Raw genomic sequence first — 21,820 nt, 5'->3', positions numbered from 1 at the left:
TGACCTGCACGGCACGATTCAAAACCGTCTCCGGGCCTAGACGACCCTTGCACGACGAGGCCCTGCCGCCCTCCCAGGTTCCAACATGATAAGCCCTGCCAACCCGGCCCGCACTGTTGTGCGTGGCTTCAACGGCACTCCCGTCACCTCTGGAGATGAAGATTCCGACCACGGTGCCCCGGAGACTCCGACATTGGCTTCCCCGAGAGGTCGAACTCGAATTGACGACTTTGTCAGCGCAAACTGCAGCCCCGTTCTGAAGGCTGAGCCGTCTCCAACCATGTCCGGTATTGCGAAGCTGCGAATGCAGACGGACCACTTCAGCCTCGACACGATTTCACGCTCAAGCTCTCTGGCCCGAAACGGAGACCGTCCCCAAGCGAGGTCCGGAATCACCACAGAACTGAACAGCCGCGCCCAGAGCCGAGACGGAGCACGCAGTGAAACCGGCAGCGACAGCTCAGAGTGCGGATCCGCCAGCTATGAAGTCAACCTGGAGAGCGACTTCGTCAGCGACAGCGTCAGGGAGCGGTGCGGATTCGTCGAGGGCGGCTTGAACCCCAAGCGCAAGATGACTTCGGAGGAATTCGAGCCCCTCCGTTGCCTGGGCAAGGGAACCTACGGCACCGTCCTCCTCGTCAAGCAGCGAGCAACCGGGAGGCTCTATGCGCAGAAGCAGCTCAGGAAGGCGTCGCTGGTCGTGCACAGAAAGCTCATTGAGCAGACCAAGACGGAGCGTCAAATACTCGAATCCGTGAACCGGCACCCTTTTGTCGTGAAGCTCTACTATGCCTTCCAGGACCTCGAGAAGCTCTATCTCATTCTGGAGTACGGGCAAGGCGGAGAACTGTTCACTCACCTCAGCACGGAGAAGATGTTTTCCGAGACGGTGGCCGCCTTTTACATGGCGGAAATGGTGCTCGCAATCTCTCACCTCCACAACGACCTCGGAGTTGTCTATCGTGATCTCAAGCCGGAGAACTGCCTCCTGGACGCCGACGGTCATTTGCTCCTCACGGACTTTGGCCTTTCCAAGGTGGCGGTGGAGAAGTCCGAAGACAGCTGCAATTCGATTCTCGGGACGGTCGAGTACATGGCGCCCGAGGTTATCCTTGGCAAACGGTACGGGAGAGCCGTGGACTGGTGGTCTTTCGGTGCGCTGGGCTACGACCTCATGACGGGCAACCCGCCGTTTCGGGGCCAGAACCACGCCAAGATCCAAGACAACATCGTCAAGCAGAGGCTCGTCATGCCGTACTTTCTCAGCCCCGATGCGAAGGACCTGCTCACCCGCCTCTTGAGAAAGGACCCCCACAAGAGACTGGGGTACTGCATGCCCAAAGACCTACTGACTCTCAAGAAGCACCGCTTCTTTCGCAAGATTGACTGGAAGAAGCTCGAGGCGCGCGAGCTAGAACCGCCCATTCAGCCCATGATCACTGACCCGGAGCTTGCCGAGAACTTTGCTCCCGAATTCACAGACCTGGCCATCAGCCCGCTGGTCACGTCAGCAAAAGACGCTTGGTCTATGAGCGGATCGTCCAAGGACGATGTGTTTGGCGGCTTCAGCTTTGTGGCTTCACCGAGCCTACTCGAGAGCAGCATGCTCTCCGTGGCCAACCGTGTGTGATGCGACTGCTGGCTGGCTATACGTCGCCTTCCGAAGCATTGCAGTCGACCAAATTTCAAACGTGAAAGGATTTATTCTGTTTCCGTTTTTTTTTTCCGGATCCGACATGACGGGTAATGCTACACGTGCGTCTTTGGTGGTGGAAAAGCATGTAGGGGCTGGAATTACGAACACGTTTCCCCGTATCGTGATCCGCGGACGTTTTGTGGAGTGGGATGGCTCTGCGCACCGTCTTCTTTAATGGCTTTCTTGGTATTGTCATGACATGGACGCCGCCATGGTTTTGATTTTTATGCATTCATTCAGCCTACGCGTTTAGAGTAGAAGTGGCCACGGGCAGAGCGTTGGAGGGAGGTGTGGCCAGGCTGAATGCCGATCAGAGCGTTTCGTCGTCGCGGGGAAATGCTTGATGCACTTTGAATTTACATGGCTAGCGAATGTGAAGATTTTACACTTTGGCGTTGGCCGCAAGAAGTCTGCCAATAGCACCGAGTCGTATGTGACAGTCGATGAGACGCACCTCGAGGCAAGTCCGTGCTAGTCAGTGCTACGCGCTGTCTCTTGTACCCCAGCCATGTCAAGGGGCTGCCGACTGGCAAACTGACTAGTAGATGGATTTGCTGGGATGCGTGCCGAGTCCCGATACGACGGCAGTGTTCAGTGTCTGGATTCGCCTGGTGCGGCGGGCGTGAAACTGGCAATAGGAAGCTGACGGAGTCGTCTGACGCGCATTTGCCTCGTCGGCCTGTCTGTCTGCAAGCGCAAAGCGCAAAGCGACGCTGTTCCAAGTTTTCGACTGCCAAGCCAAGGCAGAGACGGCGACTGGGCTGTGTCCGACAGCAGTCAAGTTTAAGTGTTGCGCATCTTGACTCCCCGCGTACTTGTTTAGTACCTATGGACATGGATGGACATGCCCAAGTTCCTTGACGCCCGAAACACGCCTAAAACCCGGGGGGGGGGAAGAGGCGCCTCTACGCGGCACTAATCGGCGCCACCCAGTTGACAGAATCGAGCGTGGACAATCTTCGTTGGTGGAGGGCTTGTGCTCGCGCATCCATGGACGCTCAGATATGGTCATCAGCGTACGTTGGCAGATCAAGCACAAGGCAAAAGTATCTGCAGCCGCAAAAAAAAAAAAAAAAAAAAAACCAAGGCTCTCCATCGCAACGCATCGGAGTGTTGCGGCCAAAGATGTAGCAGATGCGATACCCGTCATGCTGTTGGCATGTTACACTGTGGTTGCGATGCCATTCGCCGACGACGTCTCTCCTTGGGCCGCGTCCTCCTCGTCTTGGCCTTGACCTTGCTGGAGGTCACGCCGGCTGCATGGCAAAGGCTTGTGTCAAGTGTCGCTCGCTCGCCTCTCTGCCTGCCTTTTCTCGGTCCGGGGACTATGTGGGATGGGGGATGGGGGGGGTGCAAGTGTTTGAAACCGTGCCATGGAGCGAGCATCCAACTCGTGACGCGTGGCGCCTCCATTTTCCCGGGGTTTCCTGGGTTTCCTTCCCGCAACCTTGGTGGCCGTGATGTTGGTGGATATATTATGGCCCTGCCTGTCCATTCTTGCCGTGAGGTTGAAGCGCTTTGACCGCGAGGGGAAACGTCCGGTTGATTGATTTTGTACCGTAAAGATCCTTGTATTACAGGCCGGCCTGCATTCAAGGACCTGCTGGTGAATGTCCAACATCATTCCTCTCCGCGTACTTGAAAATTCCATCTTGTGGTGGTAAAGACCTTGGAAAGCGCATATTCGCTTGCACATTATTCAAGGGACCAACATGAGGCTTTCGACGAGAGCAGCCGTTGGCATTAGTATTGCAGCCTGTGAGTGCCGTCCGTGCCGTCCGTTCCTCCAGCAAAGAATGGAATTCATGCCCCGATCTCAATGAGAGTACTGACGAGAAAACATGTTCCCGCCAACAGATGCGTCCAGAACAGATGCTGCCCTGGCAGCCGTCTGTCCAGATAATGGAGAAATGTGTTTCCAATGGGGTTCGCCCGCGGGCGCCAACGGGGCGAGTCCAGGTGTTCTCTACTTCCAGCTTCGAGCCCCTGCCTCGCTATCGTGGTTTGCGCTGGGCACAGGGTCTTCCATGGCGGGCTCGAGCATGTTTGTCGTCTATCGCAATGGAAGCGGCGTGACCCTTAGCACCAGACAAGGCACAGGGCACAGCATGCCTCAGTTCGAGGCTCGATCAGACGTTCAGCTGCTTCCTGGATCGGGCGTCGTCAACGGCAACCTCGTCGCCAATGTGCGGTGTGCGCAATGTTCCGATATTCCCATAACCAGCTCCTCGAAGTGGATTTCCGCCTGGGCCAAGAAGGGACCAGCCACCGACTCGTCAAGTGCTTCCGAGCCAATTTCGATCCACGACGCTTTTTCAAGCTTCTCGGTCAACCTGCAACAAGCTACCATTACCTCCGACTCGAATCCTTTTCTTACCCCGGCCACGAATGGCGGTACCAAACCCATCGTCAACGGAGTCGAGACTGGCGCGGACAATAGTAAAATGATGTTGTACGCGCATGGCATTATCATGGCCGGTGCTTTCCTTTTGGGGTACCCAATCGGATCAGCAGTCATGCCTCTGCTTTCCAAATGGATTGTCCACGCTAGCTGGCAGCTCCTCGCATTTACCGGAATGTGGGTTGGGTTTGCTCTCGGCTATATCATCTCTTCAAAGGCCGGCTCGGTAAGGCTCCCATACTTGATTTCACCCACAGCTTCATGCGGGTCACCTATGGTTTTGAGGTTGCTAATAGCCGATCCCTAGCTTTTTCAAGATGCACACACGCAAATCGGTCTTGTCGTCTCCATCCTAATGACGATCCAGCCAGTCCTCGGCTGGTTGCACCACGAGCGATTTCTCAAACACAGACGGCGTGGTCCTGTCAGTCACGTTCACATCTGGCTAGGACGTGTCGTAATGCTTTTCGGTATTATTGATGGAGGTATTGGGCTTCAATCTGCTGGAGCGTCTTCACGATTCATCACTACCTACTCCGTAGTAGCGGCCTTGGTCTCGGTTATGTATCTTGTCGGAGTGACTTTCGGCAGGGTCAAGAAGAAGTGGCAACGGAATCAAAACCTCGGATCGTCATCCCTAACCGAGCTAGGGAAACTGTAAAGGTTGGCCGTATGTCCAGACGGCGAGGAGGCTTGCAGCTGGGAGTCCAGTCGTTTGCGTAGCGTGTCGACCAGTCCTTTTGCAGCGCTGTTTCCAAGATGCGACATGAGCTGGGATTTGTTCCGCCCGGGCAACGGGATGGCAGTAGAGTCAAGTGGGAAACAAGCCACCCTCCTTTTGCTAAGAAATCTAGTAATCCATATTAGCCCATTGGCAGCATTTTCGGAGCAGGGAATGGCGCCGTCACACGATCGTTTGGCACAAGTCAGTTACGTCACCGGTGGTCCTAGTAGACTCACTGCGTGCTTGGTGTTGCATGTTGCACAAAACTAGTGCGCCATGTTGTCCGGCCTAAGCTTCCAAGCTCCCAATGTCTTCGGGTTTCGCTGCACTGGTGACTGCTCCATCTCCACCCGTTGCAAGCTCGAGATCTATTCGCAAACAGCCAAGAATCATTGGGAGAAGGAAAATAAAAAAAATACAATCAAATCAAGTCTTGGCCGTTTCAGCCCAATCCCAGATTGTATCCGTCAAATGGCCGACAGTGATAAAAGTCCAAGCCAGAAACACTCCGACGCAACTGAGAAGTGAAGCCTAACAAAATCATAGTCACGTGCCGCGAGCTTCGGCTGGCCGGCAAGGCAAGCTCGGCCTCAGGCAGAAATTCACGCGGCCGGCCGACTCAGCCGGGGTGGGGGGGGGATCGAACATCACGATTTTCACAACAGCCTCAGTCCACACTTTCACCCCAGTAGTCAGGGTTCCCAGTTGAGCGACACACCGTCATTCACAATGCTCAGCCAACTTTCCAGGGTCACGGTAAGTCGACATTTACCACTTTGGAAACGGTCTCGATGCCCGCATCGCCCGCAGAACCCGACGCAGCGTCGACGGGAGGTAGATAGCTCGGAACTGACGTTGAACAGCGCGCCACCTCGGCCGTCCGCGCCGTCACTCGAGTTGCCAGAGGCAATACCGTCCAGGTTCGAGGCTTCATCGCCCCAACCGTCTCAAGGAAAGGTAAGGAACTATCTACCCGCCCGCCTCGCCCAACCCACGTCTACACGCGCACAGCTCGAGCGGAGTAGCGTGCACGGCTAACATTCCCGTCCTCCTCGCCTCCCCGACAGCCGATTTCGTCCAGGATCTCTACCTGAAGGAGCTCAAGGCCTACAAGACCCCCGCCGTCAAGGAGTCCGACGCCGAAGGCCAAGTCCAGGCGTTCACGATGCCCAAGACCCCCGCGTCGCCCGAAGAGGCCGACCTCGCCAGCAACCTGAAGGATTACGAGAGCATGGCCGTCGAGATCGAGGGCCAGGATGCCGCCCAGGCCGGCCAGGGTGATGCCGCCGCCCTCCCCGACTGGCTCGAGGCCGAGGAGGACGACGAGCCCGCTCACTAAGCAATATCACACAACACACATCCTCGGACACTGATGATAAGAAACTCGACGATTTCGACATTTCTAAAGAGGAAGCGCAAGGGGTGTCCTCAGACACGGGGACATGCAGCAGAGAAAAAAGGTTTCCTTTTTTGTGTAACACACCGACGACACTGTCTCGTCTCCGCGAAAAGGCAGAGCCGGGCACGGAGGACAAGACGTCCAGGTGGTGGGTGTGGTGGTGGATCAGGGTCGATAATCCTATTGTACTTTTTTTTTTTGTTTTTTTCCCTCTAGAACCTCGATACTTTGGTGTAAAATTTTGACCGTTTCTGACAAGGCGAGAAAGAAGCAAAGATATCAAATCACCCATATACCAATAACAGCTTGTCAAGGCTCGTCTCCCGTGAAAAAGATGTCAAGTCAAGCCTGACAGTAAAAAGGGGCCGCATTGCGGAACGGCAGCTTGCCAGGATTTTATTAACTTGTTTTGGTGAAACAGGCCGCTCCCTCCTGTTGCCCCAGAGAGCATGACCACACAGTGTATGCATTGATACTGCGCGTCCCGCCTTGCAACGGCCTCCCTGCATCCCTCGCGTCGGCAACCGCCGTTTTCGGGCTTCTCTTTTGCCAATCCATTAGTCCACCTCGCCGATTATCCCAACATCATGTGCACAAATCGACATGGAAGCCAGTTTCCCTTCTCGCTCTGGGCGTTTTTCTTTTCCTTTTCCTTTCTCTTTTCCTTTCACTCTCGCCTCTTGACACAATATGTATAGCGCGTCAGACAGTCAAAAAGCCCCTTATTATTCCCGTTTTTTAGACTTGGTCGACTTTCAACAATGGGGCCTGGATCCCAGTATTTACAAGACAGAAAGAGCAGCAAAAACCGGGTGCCAGCTCCGTCATCCCACCTCACAACCATAAAACGCCGATCCTCCAGCTCGTTGAGGTCTCATGAGAAGATGCCAATGCAAAAAAAAGGACAGGAATAAAAAACCAATATAAAAAACACATGGTCAAAGCGACTAACAGGCAAGGGGGAAAAAGCAGAGAGCCAAACCGTCCCCATATGCAGTATGACCTTATAAACCCATTTCATGCTCAAGAAAAAGTCATCATAGACATGGGGCGACAACAAAATAGAACGTACTGGGTAAACTAATTACCAGCGCTGGATTTTTTTTTCTTCTCCCCTAGCCTTCCTCCTTTGGTCTGAAGGCTGTGGAAAATTTGGTTACACTTCAAAGTGAGCGCCACCCACCATGTGATCGTCTGCAGTTGACGTCTTCACAATGCCGCTCATGCGGTTTGCTTTACGGGGATCAATGTCTTCCAGATTGTCCCAATCATCCTCGTCGTACTGTGCGTGCGCATCATCCATGTCCTCGTCGTCGTTTCGGAATCGATCCCTCATGTGGTCGTCCAGAGCACTCTCGTCGACAAAGGTGAAGCCTTGGAAATTTGCCTGGACAGACGGAGACAGGGGTGTAGAGGCGGCGTAACCACGGGCGAGTGCAGCGGCCCGCTCGTTGAGAGAGCCGTTCTGTTCCAGGGCAGTGGTGAACTCGGGGTCAAAGTAGGAGACGTCGGTTTCAGACTTCAACTTTGGTTTAAAAGGGGGTGTAATGAGCTTCTTTGCGAGAATGTCCCAGCTAATGTCCGCAAAGAACGGGTGGCGCTTCAGCTCTTCGGCATCATCCGTCGCGCCGAGTCGGTGCTTTGGATTTCTATTAAGCAATCCCTTGACAAAATTTCGGCCTTCGTGCGACAGGGTATCGCGGGGGAATCGAACCTTGCCGAAAGCAATGTTCTTGTACATTTGTTGGGTGTCTTCTGCGTAAAAAGGGCTCCACCCGCAGCACATCTCAAATACCAAGACGCCCAGAGACCAGAAGTCTACCATCTTGGTATAGCCAGATTCGTCTAAAAGAACTTCGGGGGCGAGATATTCTGTCGTGCCGCAAAATGTATTGGTAGTGTCATTCTTGGTCAGGTTAGCCTTGGATAGCCCAAAGTCGCACAAGGCAATATGACCATTGGCGTCGAGGAGGATATTTTCCGGTTTGAGATCACGATATACGATATCGTTGTTGTGCAAATGCTGAATGGCTAAAATCAACTCGGCAATGTAAAATTTGGCTCGCCTTTCGTCAAATCGACCCTCTTTTTGCAAGTGCCAGAACAGCTCCCCTCCTGACATGTAATCGGTAACCAGGTACAGTTCAGAGGGAGTTTGAAAGGAGAATTTGAGGCCAACGATGAAGGGCGAGTCCGAGGTAGCTGTCCGAACAAGAATATTGCGTTCGCCAACCGTATGAGCTACCTCTTTTTTCTGGACAATTACCTTCTTTTGAAGCACCTTCATGGCATAAATTCGTTGTGTATCTCGCTTTCGTACCTGATAGACCTGTCCAAAAGTGCCCTTGCCAATGAGCTTCAGGATTTCGAAATCATTAGGTCCAAAATGTTTCTTCTCGGAACTTTGATAAAAGGCTTCCACGTAAAGCTCGCCAGTCGGTGCGTTTTCCGCGATTGTATCCGCATGGCCGCGTAAAGCGAACCATCCTCTCACGGGACCCTCGCCGTCTTTACCGGCCTGGAAATCGACGTGGCCGAGAAACTCCTCTCCGGTAGCAGTGTGATCGTAGACCGAAACATCGACCAACATGTCGGTATCCACAACGTCGCTATTTACACACGTTAGCACGTTGAACTGGGGAGGGGAGGGGGAGGGAAAGCTCCATTAGCAAGAGATGAGCCCCCCCTCCCGCGAATACAAAGACCACATACAAGACTGCTTCGGCGTCCCATTTGGGATTGCTTGATGGTGCACGCGTAGTTCGATTGCGGAAGGTATTGTAGTCGTGGATGCTGGTATTGCTGCTCTGACGACTTCTCATGGGGATGGCCATTGGAGGGCGACCTGAGTCGCTACCTTGCCGTTGTATGGGAATGCCACCCAGCCCGGCCGGGGCGGCACTAAGGGGCTCCTCCTCCTCATTAGGCCGTGGACCACCCGAGATGAGTTCGCTTCGTTGAAATACTGCGACAACATAGGGATCCCGGCACCTCCGCAGCCCGCGTGCTTCGGCGATTTTGATAGTCAGCTTGCCCTTTTGTGCAGGAGGTTGAACGCCGGCGGTGCGTGGGGTCTGTGTTCCGCTCGCCGTTTCTGCTCCATCATTGCTCGTTCTGCTTGGAGTGTCTCTGCCGTCAGACTGAGAAGAGTGGGCAGCAGACAGGGCTCTTGTGGGAGTCGGCGGACCACTCTTGAAGATGACACCACGAGTTAGCTCTTTGAGTCCCTCGAGCGAGAACCACTTGCTTGGGGCAGAAGTTTGGGGTAACCTGGGGGGAGTTTTGGAGGGTGACGATACGGGGGGTGTTTGTGACGTGGCAGGGGGCACAAGCTCAGCGCCTACGCCCACCATCGTCTCCGGCTTCGATGAGACTGGGAGTGCGGGAGCGCTTGTCCGGTGGCAGCTTTCATGTATTGTTGACGTTCCATTAGAAACCGTCTTGATAGCGTCTCCGTCTGGGGAGTCTGCGCCTTTACATGAAGAGGTTTCGGAACTTGACGGCTGTGAGGGAGGAGGAGTAGGGTATGAATGTGAGGCCATGGCTGGTTGTACGACATGACTTGAATCAGAAGCGTGCTTATCCAAAGACATTGGGAGACGACAACCTGATGTCCTTGGGGCGCAGCGCGACGAATTATGGCAAAGGCTCTGCGGCTGCTTCTCCAAAGTGGTGGAAGAGTGAAACTGGACCTTGGCGTGCAAATCTGGCTCTTGATGCAAAGATGAGGATGTGGAGCCGGAGCCGGAGCCAGAGCCAGAGCCAGAGCCGACAGGCATCATGATGACAGGAACAGAAGAGGCACAAGCAGAGGTGTCGGCGGCATAAGGGTCTTGACGAACCTGGCTGAAGTAGCTCATGATTCCCGGCAGACGTTTGTCGTGGAGGTCGGGTTGAGGGGTGGCTACGCCAGACCGTGGTGTGTCAGAGCCGATGTGATCCGCTCCATCTTCGTCGGTAGCGGCGGTCCTGTTCGATGATGATGATGGGTCAACAACCGGCATTGTCGATTCAGGCACTGGCACTCCGGAGGGAAGTGCCAATTGTGGAAACAATGACTGAACGGAGGAGAAAAGGCTAAGGGAAAAGATGAAATGACCCAAGGACAAAGGCGGAGGGGGAGGGAGAACGGTGAGAGATTTGGTGGGAACACTAGTTCATGACGGCGGCCAAGAGCCTTCTGTGGTTTTTCCAAGGAGGGGCCACAAAGCCAAGTGTGAATCCCGCGATGCACAAGAGTGGCTGCGAGGAAAACACGGAACCAGAGAACCAGAGCGGACCAGCCAGGGCCTGTGTAAAAGAAGGGGGAAAAAAGGATGAATGTGTTTGGCTGCGTGCAAAGAAAACAGAACAAAACAAGCAAGCAACAGTATGAGTAAGAAGAAGGAAAGGGGAAAAAAACGAAGTCTGCACACAAAGGGGAGGCGTGTGTGGAAGCAATTCCGATAGCGGGTGCGCGGCCAAAGTCCAGGCTGCTTAAACTCTGCGCCGCGCCTGCGCCTGCGCCTGACGGGAAGGGGCCAAAGAGATGACGAGTTTTTTTTTTTTTTTTTTTTTTTTTTTTTTGGCACCGGAGCCACCACGCTGGAGCCACGCTGGAGCCAAGCCACGCTGGATCCCTAGAGTGCGCGACGCTGATAAAGGAGTGGAGATGTTGGAGGCTTGATATGAGCTGCCCGAGCGGGGGAAAAAATAAAAGGGTAAACGAGGGCAGGCAATTGTGGCTGGCCGGCCGCCTACTGGGTGTGGCGCGGCAGCCCGAAAATCCTAGGGCCTGGCGCACTCTGCACAATGCACAATGCACAATGCACTCGCTGCTCTGGTCTGGTACGTAGCCTGTACGCCGGACCCTGTTGCATCTGAGAGGCCTTCGATGTTGGCCATTCCAGGCTCTGTCCGATCTCACTCCCGGGCTCCGAAAGGCCCATCAGGAAAGACTACTCCGTAGAGTGATGGACTTGAGGGAAGGCCAACAAGGTTGGTTGTGTTTTTCCTTTAAAAAAAAAAAGTTGTCCTCTTTGATCCAACCTAGCGGCTGTCAATTGGCAGACAGACAGACTTGGGTTGAATCTCGTCAATTTCAGTGCGCTTGGTGACGGGGCAGCAGAGAAGGTCAACAGCTCAAGCGCGAATCCACGGCGCATCGCATGGACACCTAGACGCCTGAGCCTCCAATGGCGTCGTCATTCCATGCGCCCTATTACTCTCCATGGTTGTGTCCTGAACGAGTCAAGACATTTTGGAAAAAAAAAAAAGGTCCAAAACATGTCTGGAACTTGCGACACTGGCGCAGCAGCCGGCGTTGTGGCGCCGTCTGTTCAGGTCAATGCCCCCCAATGTACATGTCCGTGGTTGTCAGCCAGATGGCAGTCAACGTGAACGTCTCCGCCGTGGCTGGGGGCGATAGTAGCCCTTGCCGACGGCAATGCCGACGGCCCAAGTTCAGCACAAGGGATAGTTCCGGCATCTGCCATGTGCCAGATGAGCGGTCGCAGTGTCGGCATAGCCCGGTCACCTTATCTGAACACAACAGTGTGTTCGGGTTCAGGCAGCAGGATAGTAGCCCGGTAACGCATGCATGAGCACCATGCAGGCAGGCCGCCGTGCTGCGTCTCAGGTCAACTACCTTGGCAACGGCAGGATGCGGCACCGCCGGCTCAAGGTGTGGATGGGATGCGGTACTCGGTGTCCGTACGGAGTACTTGGTGTCAGGACTCGATCCTGATGCAAAACAGAGGCCATGCCCACGGATCTGGCGGCTTGGACACCACAAACTTCAAAGTGCCAAGGTACTCGCTGTTGCGACCGCAGCTTCTCAGAGGCCTGCGATGCGGCCCTGATCAGCGATGGCGGACACGCGATATGTTCATCTCCATCGCTCCGTGCGAGGCAGCCTCAAGTCTGCAACGGCCATGGGAATAGCGACCAAGATGACAAATGGCGATGACGTAATAAATAGTTGATGGGCCAGGAATCATTTTCTCCAAGATTCCATTCCACCATGGGAGAGCGAGGGGCCGATGTGCCGAGCCCTGCACCTGGTGCAGGCAGATGCTCTTGACGACGCTCGTCGTGATGCAGACGCAACGACGTAATAGTGCACATCCTGTTTGACTGGACGGTCGGTCCGGCGTCACGCGGCATGGCTGAGATGAGAGCGAGTTTGGTCCGACTTGATGCTGCGAGGCCTCTTGGCTCCAGACTCCAGAGCCAGGCAACAGGACCGAGCTGACGGAATCAGGCCAGGCGAGGAGCATCCATTGAAGGGGCCCAACTCGACAGCCGCAGGGGATAAGACGAGTGGCACTTGCCATCAGTCGTCACCATCACCAACCATACGAGCAGCAACTTCAGCAGGTGGCGATTGCCTGTCAAGCAAGCACAAGCATTCGAGCACAAGGACTTGACTCACGGTAAAAACGTGGCAAATCGTGCATGGATACGCATAGCAGGACCGGACAAAGAAATCAATGGTGGCAACGTACCTTGACATCATAGCCTGGGTGGCTCGCCTCAGCAGGTCGAAGCCGCCAGCGGAGCTGCCATGGCCGGCGTGGGCATGGGCGTGGACTTGGGCGTGGACTTGGGCGTGGGCGTGGGCGTGGACTTGGACTTGGACTTGGGCGTGAGTGTGAGCGTGAGCGTGAGCGTGAGCGTGGACATGGGTGCTGTCGGTGCCGGACATGGCTGGCGAGGTATGATTATTCTTGTGTGTACGGAGTAGTATCTCAAGATTCCCAGGACCGGTTGGACCGCACGATGTGTCTGGCCAAAGGCGACAGACGGTCTGGTGCCTCCTTGGACGCGAGAAAGCTGACGCGGCGGACAGGCGGAGAGAGACGGATTGACAGAGAGGCTATGGTTCGCGCACGCCACGCGTTCAGGTCGGTGGTCGCTCGAGGGGTTTTCGAGGCGGTGCTGGAGGCCCCAAGATGTACGGTTCAGGATTCGCAAGACGAGGCCGAGTTGTTTGCAAAATGTGCTTCGCTCAAGATGGACGGGCGGCATGGAGGAAGGACATGGAAAACGGGCAACGGAAAAAGGGCAAAATAGCCTGCCGGGCTCTTCATTCCCCGAGTCTCTGGATGACCCGACCGACACCAGACTTCTCCAAGCCTCGCACCCGGGCGAGGAGGGGAGGGGCAAAGGGCAATCGGTCACTTGAGCTTATGCCCTTCCTTGGTGATGGATCTGAGATGGAGCTCCGGCCAAGCGCCGCCTCCAATCGAAGGAAGCGCTCCACGGGACCCAACGCCCATACCAGCGCCTCACACTGCTCACAGTGCCGCGGGGTCAGTGCATCAGTGCCTCGACTCCTCAACTCTTGCGGCCTCGTCCTCGTGCGAAACCGCATAGTGTCTGTCTGGGTAACATTTGCCGTCTTTGCAAACGTGGGGAACCGGGGCAAAGGACGATGTGACCATCTTGAACCGGATGTATCCCGAGAGAGAGCCTCCAGAGTCCAGAATCCAGATGTCCATTCCGCCTTTCCCATGCGCATGGACGGGCAGGCAGCCACCCTGCCGCTTAAAGTCTAGTACGGGGCAGGCAGTTGGCAGCTTGCTGTTCTTGATTCCTCTTCCTTTTTTTTTAAAAAAAAAAATTAGATTTGCTCCGTCTTGTCTTGTCTAGTCTTGTCTTGTCTTGTCTTGTTGTTTTGTTTTTATCCCGCCTCATCATTACAAACCAAACGCTCATGTACGCATGTGCGCGCGCGCATGTGCATGTGCATGTGCTGTGTCCATCGAAACCATGACCGCCAGCTCGTCTTCCAGGCCTATTGCTTGCTCCGGCGAATTCGTTGTCGAGGGCATGGTCATTTTTACTAACGCATGTCTACGGAGCACTTGGTGAGCATCGACTTCTTCTCAGCGCCGTGGGCAGCCAAGACTATTCGCAAACCTGGCCTTTTCAGACGGGTGCCATTGTTCCAGACAAGACAGCACAGCACAGCGCGACAATGCCAAAAATGAACAGACGACGCGACGCCGTGCTCGTCTGCACCACTGGACAGCCCCTGCGGTTGGTCGTTGGGCACCCTGGGCCACGGGCCACGGCCGTCGGAAGCCACCAGTGCAAGCGCAACCCAACCAGTCCCACGGGCTGAGCTGGAGCTGGAGCTGCAGCTGGGGCAGGAGCTGCTGATGGTGGCAGATGCAGCACGTCTGCTCAAAGGCTGATGTCATGGTCTGGTTTGTATCGCTATCTATCGCACATGCTGCTGACCTTCACTCGCCCTCGTTTTTCTTCCCTGCACATGCGGTCAGAGTTTGCATTTCAGCACATGCATGCACGGCCTTGCACCGCTAAGTATTACTGTACTCGAGGGCACCAGTCCTGATCCGTGGCCAAGGCCGCCGTGCCAGCCATGTCTTTGCATCCCCCCCAAAAGCTTCATGAGACTGGTCATCTGTGCTTCCCTCTCCCCAACCATAACTCGCGAGAGCCTCACTTGGGACTGGAAACGCTGCCAGACCAGACCAGACCAGGCCAACCAGGCTTTGCCGTCTTTTGCCACCTCGAGCTGCCCGGGTTGCGCGCGTGCCCCCCGTCTCCGTTGTCAACCTGCCATTGCCAATATACGGAGCTATGGAGCACCATCCATATTAATATGAATCTACGGAGTAGCCGACGCTTCCCCCGAACCGCACTGAAGCGTTGCAGCCGTTGCAGGCAGCCGACCAGCATTCGCCGTGTCGAAACTTGGGGAATCCACTTGATCAACTCTGTCCCGCCATGTAACTACTAATTAAAGGTTCCTGGGGGGTTCGCAAACAGAGACGAGAGACGGGGCTGTGAGGTTGATGCGCTCCCGCCCCCCTTCCCCCGGTCATCGCCTCACCGGCTTCCACAGATCTCGGGGCGGGGGACGACGACGATTCGCCTCTTCTTAAGCTTTAGCTCGTGTGCGGCCGCTGCGGCACTTCAGTCTCCCCGAGTCGTGGAAGAACCTGTCCGGCTTCTGGCACGGCACCACGAGCGAGCGAGCGAGCGCGTGCGTCACGTACGTACACGTATGTGCGAATGTAACTACTTTTTCTGTACACGACGAACCGAGACCGCCGATTAAGGACGCTTGGCACCACAGTCGATGGAACTCGGCATTTTGGCCCTCCCGGCTTCGGGGGGGGGGGGGGGGTAAATAGTCATCATGCGGGCTGAGACGTTCGTCGTGGAATGAGCATTGAGATCTGATCTGCGCAACTGAAACAGACGTCATTGTCAGCGCCAGGGATAATAATATCATGTCTTGATGCTGGGCGCGTCGCGCGTCATTAGAAACACCCATGTGGGCGTGGATGTCATTGTTAAAATAGTACTACGTACTGGAAGGTATAGTTTCATTAGTTGTCTATGCCTTAACCCGCAACACTCAGGTTGGGAGATATTCTCTGTGCCCACTGCAGAATACCCTACAACAGGTCATTTTTCGGCGCGCCCCGTACACTCAGACGGTCTGCTCATGGCCGAGAACAAATGGTCTTGACTCTCCATCGCAGCCTTGCATCGCCCCGAAAATAGAGCGCAATCGCTCAGCATGGCCCGGCTACCAGAGCCAGCAAAATACAATGGTCAATAGCAGGGCCGCCACTCAACATCCGGCCGTGTAGCTCAATGGCAGAGCGTCTGACTACGATGAGTAGCCTACTACTTCTCCGAAATCAGAAGGTCGCAGGTTCGACCCCTGTCTCGGTCATCTTTTTGCTCCCACGTTCGGTTCAGAACGCTCGAAGAGGAACAGTGGCCCGCTAGGAAGACGCCGTGCGTGTAACCTGACCGAAGGGCTGAGGCATCAAGCGGTGGATGCCTCATGCCCTTGTGCATCGCAAGCTAGTCATGTGGTCGGAACTTGTTGACCGCGAGTTCCGTGCAACAGCGGGGAATGAGGCTGACAACAGCTGAACCATCTATAATCTATTCCCCCTTCTCCGTCTCAATGTTTTGCGGCATCTTGTCAGAGTTCATCTTTCGCACCAGGTGGCACGGCCGACGAAGAGCTGTAGCATCCAAGTCCGGCGGCAACATGCGTCTTGCTACCGTCCTGAACGCTACCTGTGTAGGTACCCCGTACGCTCGATGGATCTCAGGAGGCGTAAGACGCGTCTTGCCTGCATTATGGCTGGTCCGGCTGTCATTCGGACGGACTTACGGCTGCTCTCCACAGCCAGGGGCTATTCAATAGGGGGGCATGTTGTCACCATATGTACAGGCGGCGACTTTATTGAGACCATTGCTCAGCGACGTGACCTGACGTGAACCATACATTCATTTATCTTGCCGTGTCAAGGTAGCCCATATCCCAGATAACACCGACTCTAAACCTAATCAGGGCCTTTTCAAATTAGGTCTTCACGAATAGGTCCATGGCCAGGTCAGGTCAGGTCAAGTCAAGTCGCGGAGTGATGGTCGGGTCATCTACACCCTCATTTCCCAATAGCCACGTGGGAATACTCCGTGTTTGGACCGGGATCGAGCCATCGTGGTGCGTTCTTTGCAGATGTTTGTGACGAGGGCTCAATGGAGGGCTCGAACGAAGGCGTTCAAATTCCATCGAATCATCAGCTTTGAAGTCTTGGTTCCCTCTAGAAAACATGGGCTCCAAGGCCTCTGTATACACACGAGCGATGGACCCTGATATGCCCCTTCGATAGGGTCGTCATCATGTTGTGTCATCGTTGTGTTGTGTTGCCTCGGTTCGGTGGTCGGAGGTCGACCCTGTGACGATGTCGGCGAGTAACCTATGACGGACTGGCTGAGTGGATGAATAAGTCGAAAGATCTTATTCTCTTTATCCTATTCGGCTCGGCCTCTTTACATGATTATTACGCTTGGAAACCAAGAAGCAGGGTCCCTTAGCAAAAGGGATCCGAAGCGCCAGAGAGTAAAAGTTTCAGGTCGAAAAGATGAGGTTAACTCGGACACTTTATGCTTTCCGATAGCCTTCCCGCCCTAGGAGCTGAACAGTGTTACACTGCAGCGTAGGACGGAGAACTGCCATTTGCATTTGTCGTAATTCATGCATATACCCAACCCAGGATATTTCATGAAATGCCGAGAGGGCAGAACGCAGCCATGTACCGTCATCGCTATTCGCCACGGCTAAACTCATGCCATCAGTGTACGAAATGGAACAGTACGGAGATGAGGTATGGACAGATTTGATTGCAATAATCCATCATATCAGCAACTGCAAATATTCATCTAGTTCCCTGTCTCCCTGGCGGCCTTGATTCTTGCCAGCCATTTCTTCTCCATGTCTGGCGTCACACCTGGCGGATAGAGCTGCGGATCGACACCTTGACGGGCTACCAAGGGATCAGGATACTTTTCTACCAAGGCAGTCAGCAAGTCCAGTACCATCTGCGGCGCAACTCTATCACCATTCCCCCGCCGTCTCGCGCGACAAGAACGTCAATGAAGGACCAGGATCACTGGGACTAACTCGGGTGGAACGCCTGGTCCGACAATCTAGCCATGACCTTGTCGTATTCCTCTTTTCTTCTGGAACTGGTTCCTGCGGGAGTGACTGGTTCGGCAGCCCCATAGTGAGGCAGAGAGGACACGGGCACGCCAGCCATACGGGAGTCTGATGGTCGTCGCAGCGCAGCGAGAGGGGGGGGGAAGCCGGGTGTTGGCGAACTTGAGTTGTGTGATTGTGTGTTATTGAGCATGTACAAGAGAGAGAATCACAAGCCATGTACGGAGTAATGTGAAGACGGACCCCAGCGGTGCTCGGGCATCAAAACCACCACGGTTAGATGCATAATCTCAAAGAGTTCCGATGCGGCCCCCACGAACAAGAGGACGGACCAGCTAACCCCCCGAACCCCACCTCCGGCGTGACTTTGTGGCAACTTGGCCGCTGCACTAAAATAGCACTGAGCGGCAAGTACTCAAGTGTCCGCGCGAACATGCCAGGGCCCAGGGCACAAAGTCGCGACGAATAGCCGACACCGAAAAAAAGCGGTTCCGTATTGCTGCGCTTGGCTCTCGTCTTGGAATCGTTTGACCACGCTCCTTTCGTGTTTCCCACGACTCAGCTTTCATCCCCACCGGACGGCTGTGTCTGTTTGCAAGCAAAGACTTCTTTGCGGTCCTGCTTGATGCTTCCCTCCTGAGGGAATTGGCGTGGCCTGATTGTTGTGCTGGACGCATTGTCCGCAGTCGTGGCGCTGCTCAAAATGAACAGGTCCGGTATCCCGGACGCCTGGGACGACGATTGGGAGGCCCAGGCAGACAGAGCCGCCGTGGAAGACGACGAGAACCACCAGCAGGGCGGCGTTTCCCTCCACGCGGCGCAGTCCTTGACCAAAGCCGAGCGCATCACGCAGCATGAAGAGGCGAATCGGAAGATGTGGGAGTCTGCGTACGTCTGCCTTGGCCTCCGGCCCTTGCTCGGCCGTGCGTTTCTTCTCCTTGCTCCTGCTGACAATACTGCCGTCTAGGGATGCAACTCCCCAGACATTCCACTACCTCGAGGCCAGCAACACGGTTCCCTTGACATCCGCGTTCAAACCACAAGTCAAAGTCCTCAGCCGCAAACCCGTGATTGCCAAACGCGATGCCACAACAGGCATGTCCCGGCTCTCGATGGACGATGACGACAGTGAAATGGAACGGCCGCAGCGTACCGCCGAGGAGATACGGGCCAAGCAGAAGCGTGACCTGGAGGAGAAGCAGAGACGCTACGATGAGGCGCGAGCCAAGATCTTTGGGCAGTCGAATCCTTCAAGCAGGGGCTCCTCTCCGGGCACAGTGACGCCACCCCGGGGGGAGAGTAGACATTCCGGCAGGGGCCGTGGCAGAGGGGGAGGAGGGCAGCGGAACAACGGCGCCAACACCAATGATGGCGGGAGACAGCCGGACATGAGGAGGGCGAATAACCAAGCCTCATCCGGGAGGGAGCTATACGATCCCAAGTTCTCGCCAAAGCCGGACCTCACGGCTCAGCGGCGTGCAGGAGGGGACATCGACTGCGGACCGGGCAGAGCCACGACGTTGAGAGACGAGCACCACCTACTTCAAGCACAGCAGCCACAGCAAGCTATTCGAATGCCGAGAGGACCGGATGGAACCGGCCGGGGCGGATTTGGATTTGCACGCCGCGGTGGGAAAGAGAGCTGATATTTGCCATTCATGCTCGGGGAACAACAAACAAACGAGGATGCTGATATTTCTTGGTTCTCTCTTCATCTTGAGAAAGAGTCAAGACGAGCATGACTACCACCCCCCGCCAACCTTACCAGCCAACTGAACCACGTTTTCGGCTCCAGTCCCCTTTCCGACGTCGCTTATGACCTCGCGATACGTCGTGAATGCAAGTCTATCTATGCTAATGCCCGTTGCCTCACACCAGTACGCCAGGGTATCATGTATATACGAGTGAGAGATGCCGCCCACCACATCCTCGCTGTTTCGAGCACCATCATCATTACCATTTACTTTAACCGCGCCGTCCACTTCCTCACCTGAGAAGTACGCCTCGTCGACTTCCGCCAGCCACTCCTTTTGTTCCTGAGGGCCCGGTTTGTCCGCAGATTTCTTCCTCCCCCGAACGACGAGATCATCAGCCTTGAGCTGACCCCCGCCGTTGGTGCAACCTCCCGGGCACGCCATGACCTCGACGTAGCCGTAGTCAAGAGACGCTGACTTGCCCGTCGGTCGTCGGGCGCTGCCAAACGGTCTGCCGCCGGGCATCCGGGACGGACGAGCAGGTTTCAGCCTCCGAACCAAGTTTTGAATGTTCCTGAATCCGTAGTAGCGGGCGGCTTTGAACACGGGCTCGCCGTCGACGGCCACCACAAACTCAACAACATCTGCATTACGACCGCGCGTCGCTTGGATTTCAGAGCCAGGAATTTGTGCAGCTTTGCACTGCAAGATGTGATGGAGCAGGCCGCCCGAGGAACCTGCCATGCGCGGGACTCTGCGGGCGGCTCGAGCGGGGAACAGGAAGTTATGTATTCGCGCGTCGGGAAACGGGATCGCAGGTTCAGCTAGAGAGCCGGCGGTGTCGTCGTCTTCGGCGCACGGGATATCGAAGAAATTGAGTCCCCTTGATTCGGCCAGCATGATGATCTCCCTGCTCGTGATGACGCAGTCCACGTCCCTCACACCTCGTCCCGGAAGTCCCGATGCCGCCCACACCTCGTCCGTAAGCTCCTCCCGGCTGGCCTCGAGTTTCTTGTCGAAACATGGCATGACGGCCAGGTGCCATATCCGACTGGGTGGGATGCCCAGTTTCCTACTCAGCGTCGTCTTGAGCAAGGTGCCCATGAGCGCCTGCGGCGACTTGACCCTGGACAAGTGCGGCAGGACATGAGGATGCGTCTTCTCCGCGTAGCACACCCAGCCAGGACACGCAGACGACAGGACGGGCGGCGCGGGCGCGGGCGCACCGCTCCCAGGGGCGGCCGGGGCCCCGAGAGCCTCGTCGGCGCCCAGAACAAGCGCCGCCTCCCTCGCGACGTCGGTGTCAACGACCCAGGTGAAGCCGTTCCTCCACCTCCCGCCGCCCGCGAGCCCCCAGCGCTCGGTGCGCAACAACCGCTCCAGCATGCGCCCTGCCTGGGCCTCGGACACGCGCCCCCCACAGGCGGCCGCCAGGTTCGCCCTCGTCTGCGGGCTCACGCTCGCGACAAACAGCCGCGCGCCCTCTCAGCGCCGGCGCCGCGTCGAGCGTCGCCAGCACCTCCGCGTGGCTCTGGAGGCTGACGAGCACCGCCTCCGCGGACGTGACGCACCCCGAGCACGCGAGGCAGTCCGTCAGCGATATCTGCGCTGCCGGAGCACCGCCCACCTGCGGCTGCTGCCCGTCGAGAATGACGCCCGTCTCGTGCTGCCCCTGCTCCTGCTCCCGCGCCGCCGGCAGCGTCTCGATGGGCTTTATGCACGCCACCCCCGGGGAGATGAAGTCGTTTAGGTCGTCGACGGAAAGAATCGCGCTCATGGTTGCGTCGCGGTCGTGCGCATCTCTTGTCGGTGGCGATGCGACCTTTTCCGCCTGCTCGCGGTATCCTGTGCTGCTGATCTAGCCAAGGCAAGGGGGACGAATGATGAGTAGTGAGGGCGAATTTGCTGAAGAATACGAGTCGAGTCGAGACGTGGCCGCGCTGTGGCAAACTTGATGCTTACGAGTGTGTCGGGGCAATGAAAGGTCGAGGATTGGAAATGCAGCTGTTCGGTCGGTCAGCCTGCCGATGGAGCCGCAGGAAAACCCCCCCCCCCTTCTTCCCCACCACCCACCAGTGCCACCACCCACGGGCCCCGGCGACGGCGACGGCGACAGCGACATCGGCGGATCGAGGATCGACTTGACGGGGCGCCGACCGACGCCGTGGCCGGAGATGGGCGTCGTGTAGGCACAATGAATGACGGGCCTCGTTTCAGCTGGTATTGCGGCTGCGACGACCGCAAGCATCCCGAGGAACCGCATTTGTGCTTGTTCACCCAGGCATTCGGATACTTGGATGCTTTTTGTACATGTACATGTATCCCGTCATAAACGCTCGTCCGAGACAATTCAATTCCATTCCTACGTGCCTGATTCCAACTCCTCAACTCCTGTCCCGGCTGATGCGCCCTTCCACCTCGTCGTGC

At 56.0% G+C, this 21,820-nt stretch overlaps 6 protein-coding genes across 6 annotated transcripts; 4 read left to right on the top strand and 2 right to left on the bottom strand.

Moving 5' to 3' along the window:
* Positions 1-85: 85 nt before the first annotated feature.
* On the top strand, positions 86-1,630 carry MAM_01991 (serine/threonine-protein kinase psk1; the record flags this gene model as incomplete). The annotated part of the gene is made up of 1 exon (XM_040820790.1): positions 86-1,630. The coding sequence occupies one exon, from the start codon at positions 86-88 to the stop codon at positions 1,628-1,630; it is 1,545 nt and encodes a 514-aa protein (XP_040681133.1).
* A 1,907-nt stretch (positions 1,631-3,537) lies between these two features.
* On the top strand, positions 3,538-4,758 carry MAM_01990 (uncharacterized protein; the record flags this gene model as incomplete). The annotated part of the gene is made up of 2 exons (XM_040820789.1): positions 3,538-4,323; positions 4,405-4,758. 2 exons carry the CDS (start codon positions 3,538-3,540, stop codon positions 4,756-4,758), a joined length of 1,140 nt encoding a protein of 379 aa, XP_040681132.1.
* A 792-nt stretch (positions 4,759-5,550) lies between these two features.
* Positions 5,551-6,160, top strand: MAM_01989 (ATP synthase H chain; the record flags this gene model as incomplete). The annotated part of the gene is made up of 3 exons (XM_040820788.1): positions 5,551-5,577; positions 5,685-5,778; positions 5,847-6,160. The coding sequence occupies 3 exons, from the start codon at positions 5,551-5,553 to the stop codon at positions 6,158-6,160; spliced, it is 435 nt and encodes a 144-aa protein (XP_040681131.1).
* A 1,216-nt stretch (positions 6,161-7,376) lies between these two features.
* On the bottom strand, positions 7,377-10,224 carry MAM_01988 (serine/threonine-protein kinase sck1; the record flags this gene model as incomplete). The annotated part of the gene is made up of 2 exons (XM_040820787.1): positions 7,377-8,829; positions 8,933-10,224. The coding sequence occupies 2 exons, from the start codon at positions 10,222-10,224 to the stop codon at positions 7,377-7,379; spliced, it is 2,745 nt and encodes a 914-aa protein (XP_040681130.1).
* An 8,178-nt stretch (positions 10,225-18,402) lies between these two features.
* On the top strand, positions 18,403-19,345 carry MAM_01987 (uncharacterized protein; the record flags this gene model as incomplete). Its single annotated transcript, XM_040820786.1, has 2 exons — positions 18,403-18,587; positions 18,667-19,345. The coding sequence occupies 2 exons, from the start codon at positions 18,403-18,405 to the stop codon at positions 19,343-19,345; spliced, it is 864 nt and encodes a 287-aa protein (XP_040681129.1).
* A 96-nt stretch (positions 19,346-19,441) lies between these two features.
* MAM_01986 (Iron hydrogenase) lies at positions 19,442-21,170 on the bottom strand (the record flags this gene model as incomplete). Its single annotated transcript, XM_040820785.1, has 2 exons — positions 19,442-20,784; positions 20,852-21,170. 2 exons carry the CDS (start codon positions 21,168-21,170, stop codon positions 19,442-19,444), a joined length of 1,662 nt encoding a protein of 553 aa, XP_040681128.1.
* Between the last annotated feature and the right edge of the window lie 650 nt (positions 21,171-21,820).

The sequence above is a fragment of the Metarhizium album genome, assembly GCF_000804445.1.
Source record: "Metarhizium album ARSEF 1941 chromosome Unknown scaffold_3, whole genome shotgun sequence".
NCBI classification, from domain to species: domain Eukaryota; kingdom Fungi; phylum Ascomycota; class Sordariomycetes; order Hypocreales; family Clavicipitaceae; genus Metarhizium; species Metarhizium album.
The sequence above is the reverse complement of the archived record's forward strand: the minus strand, read 5'-3'. Positions and strand labels throughout refer to the sequence as shown.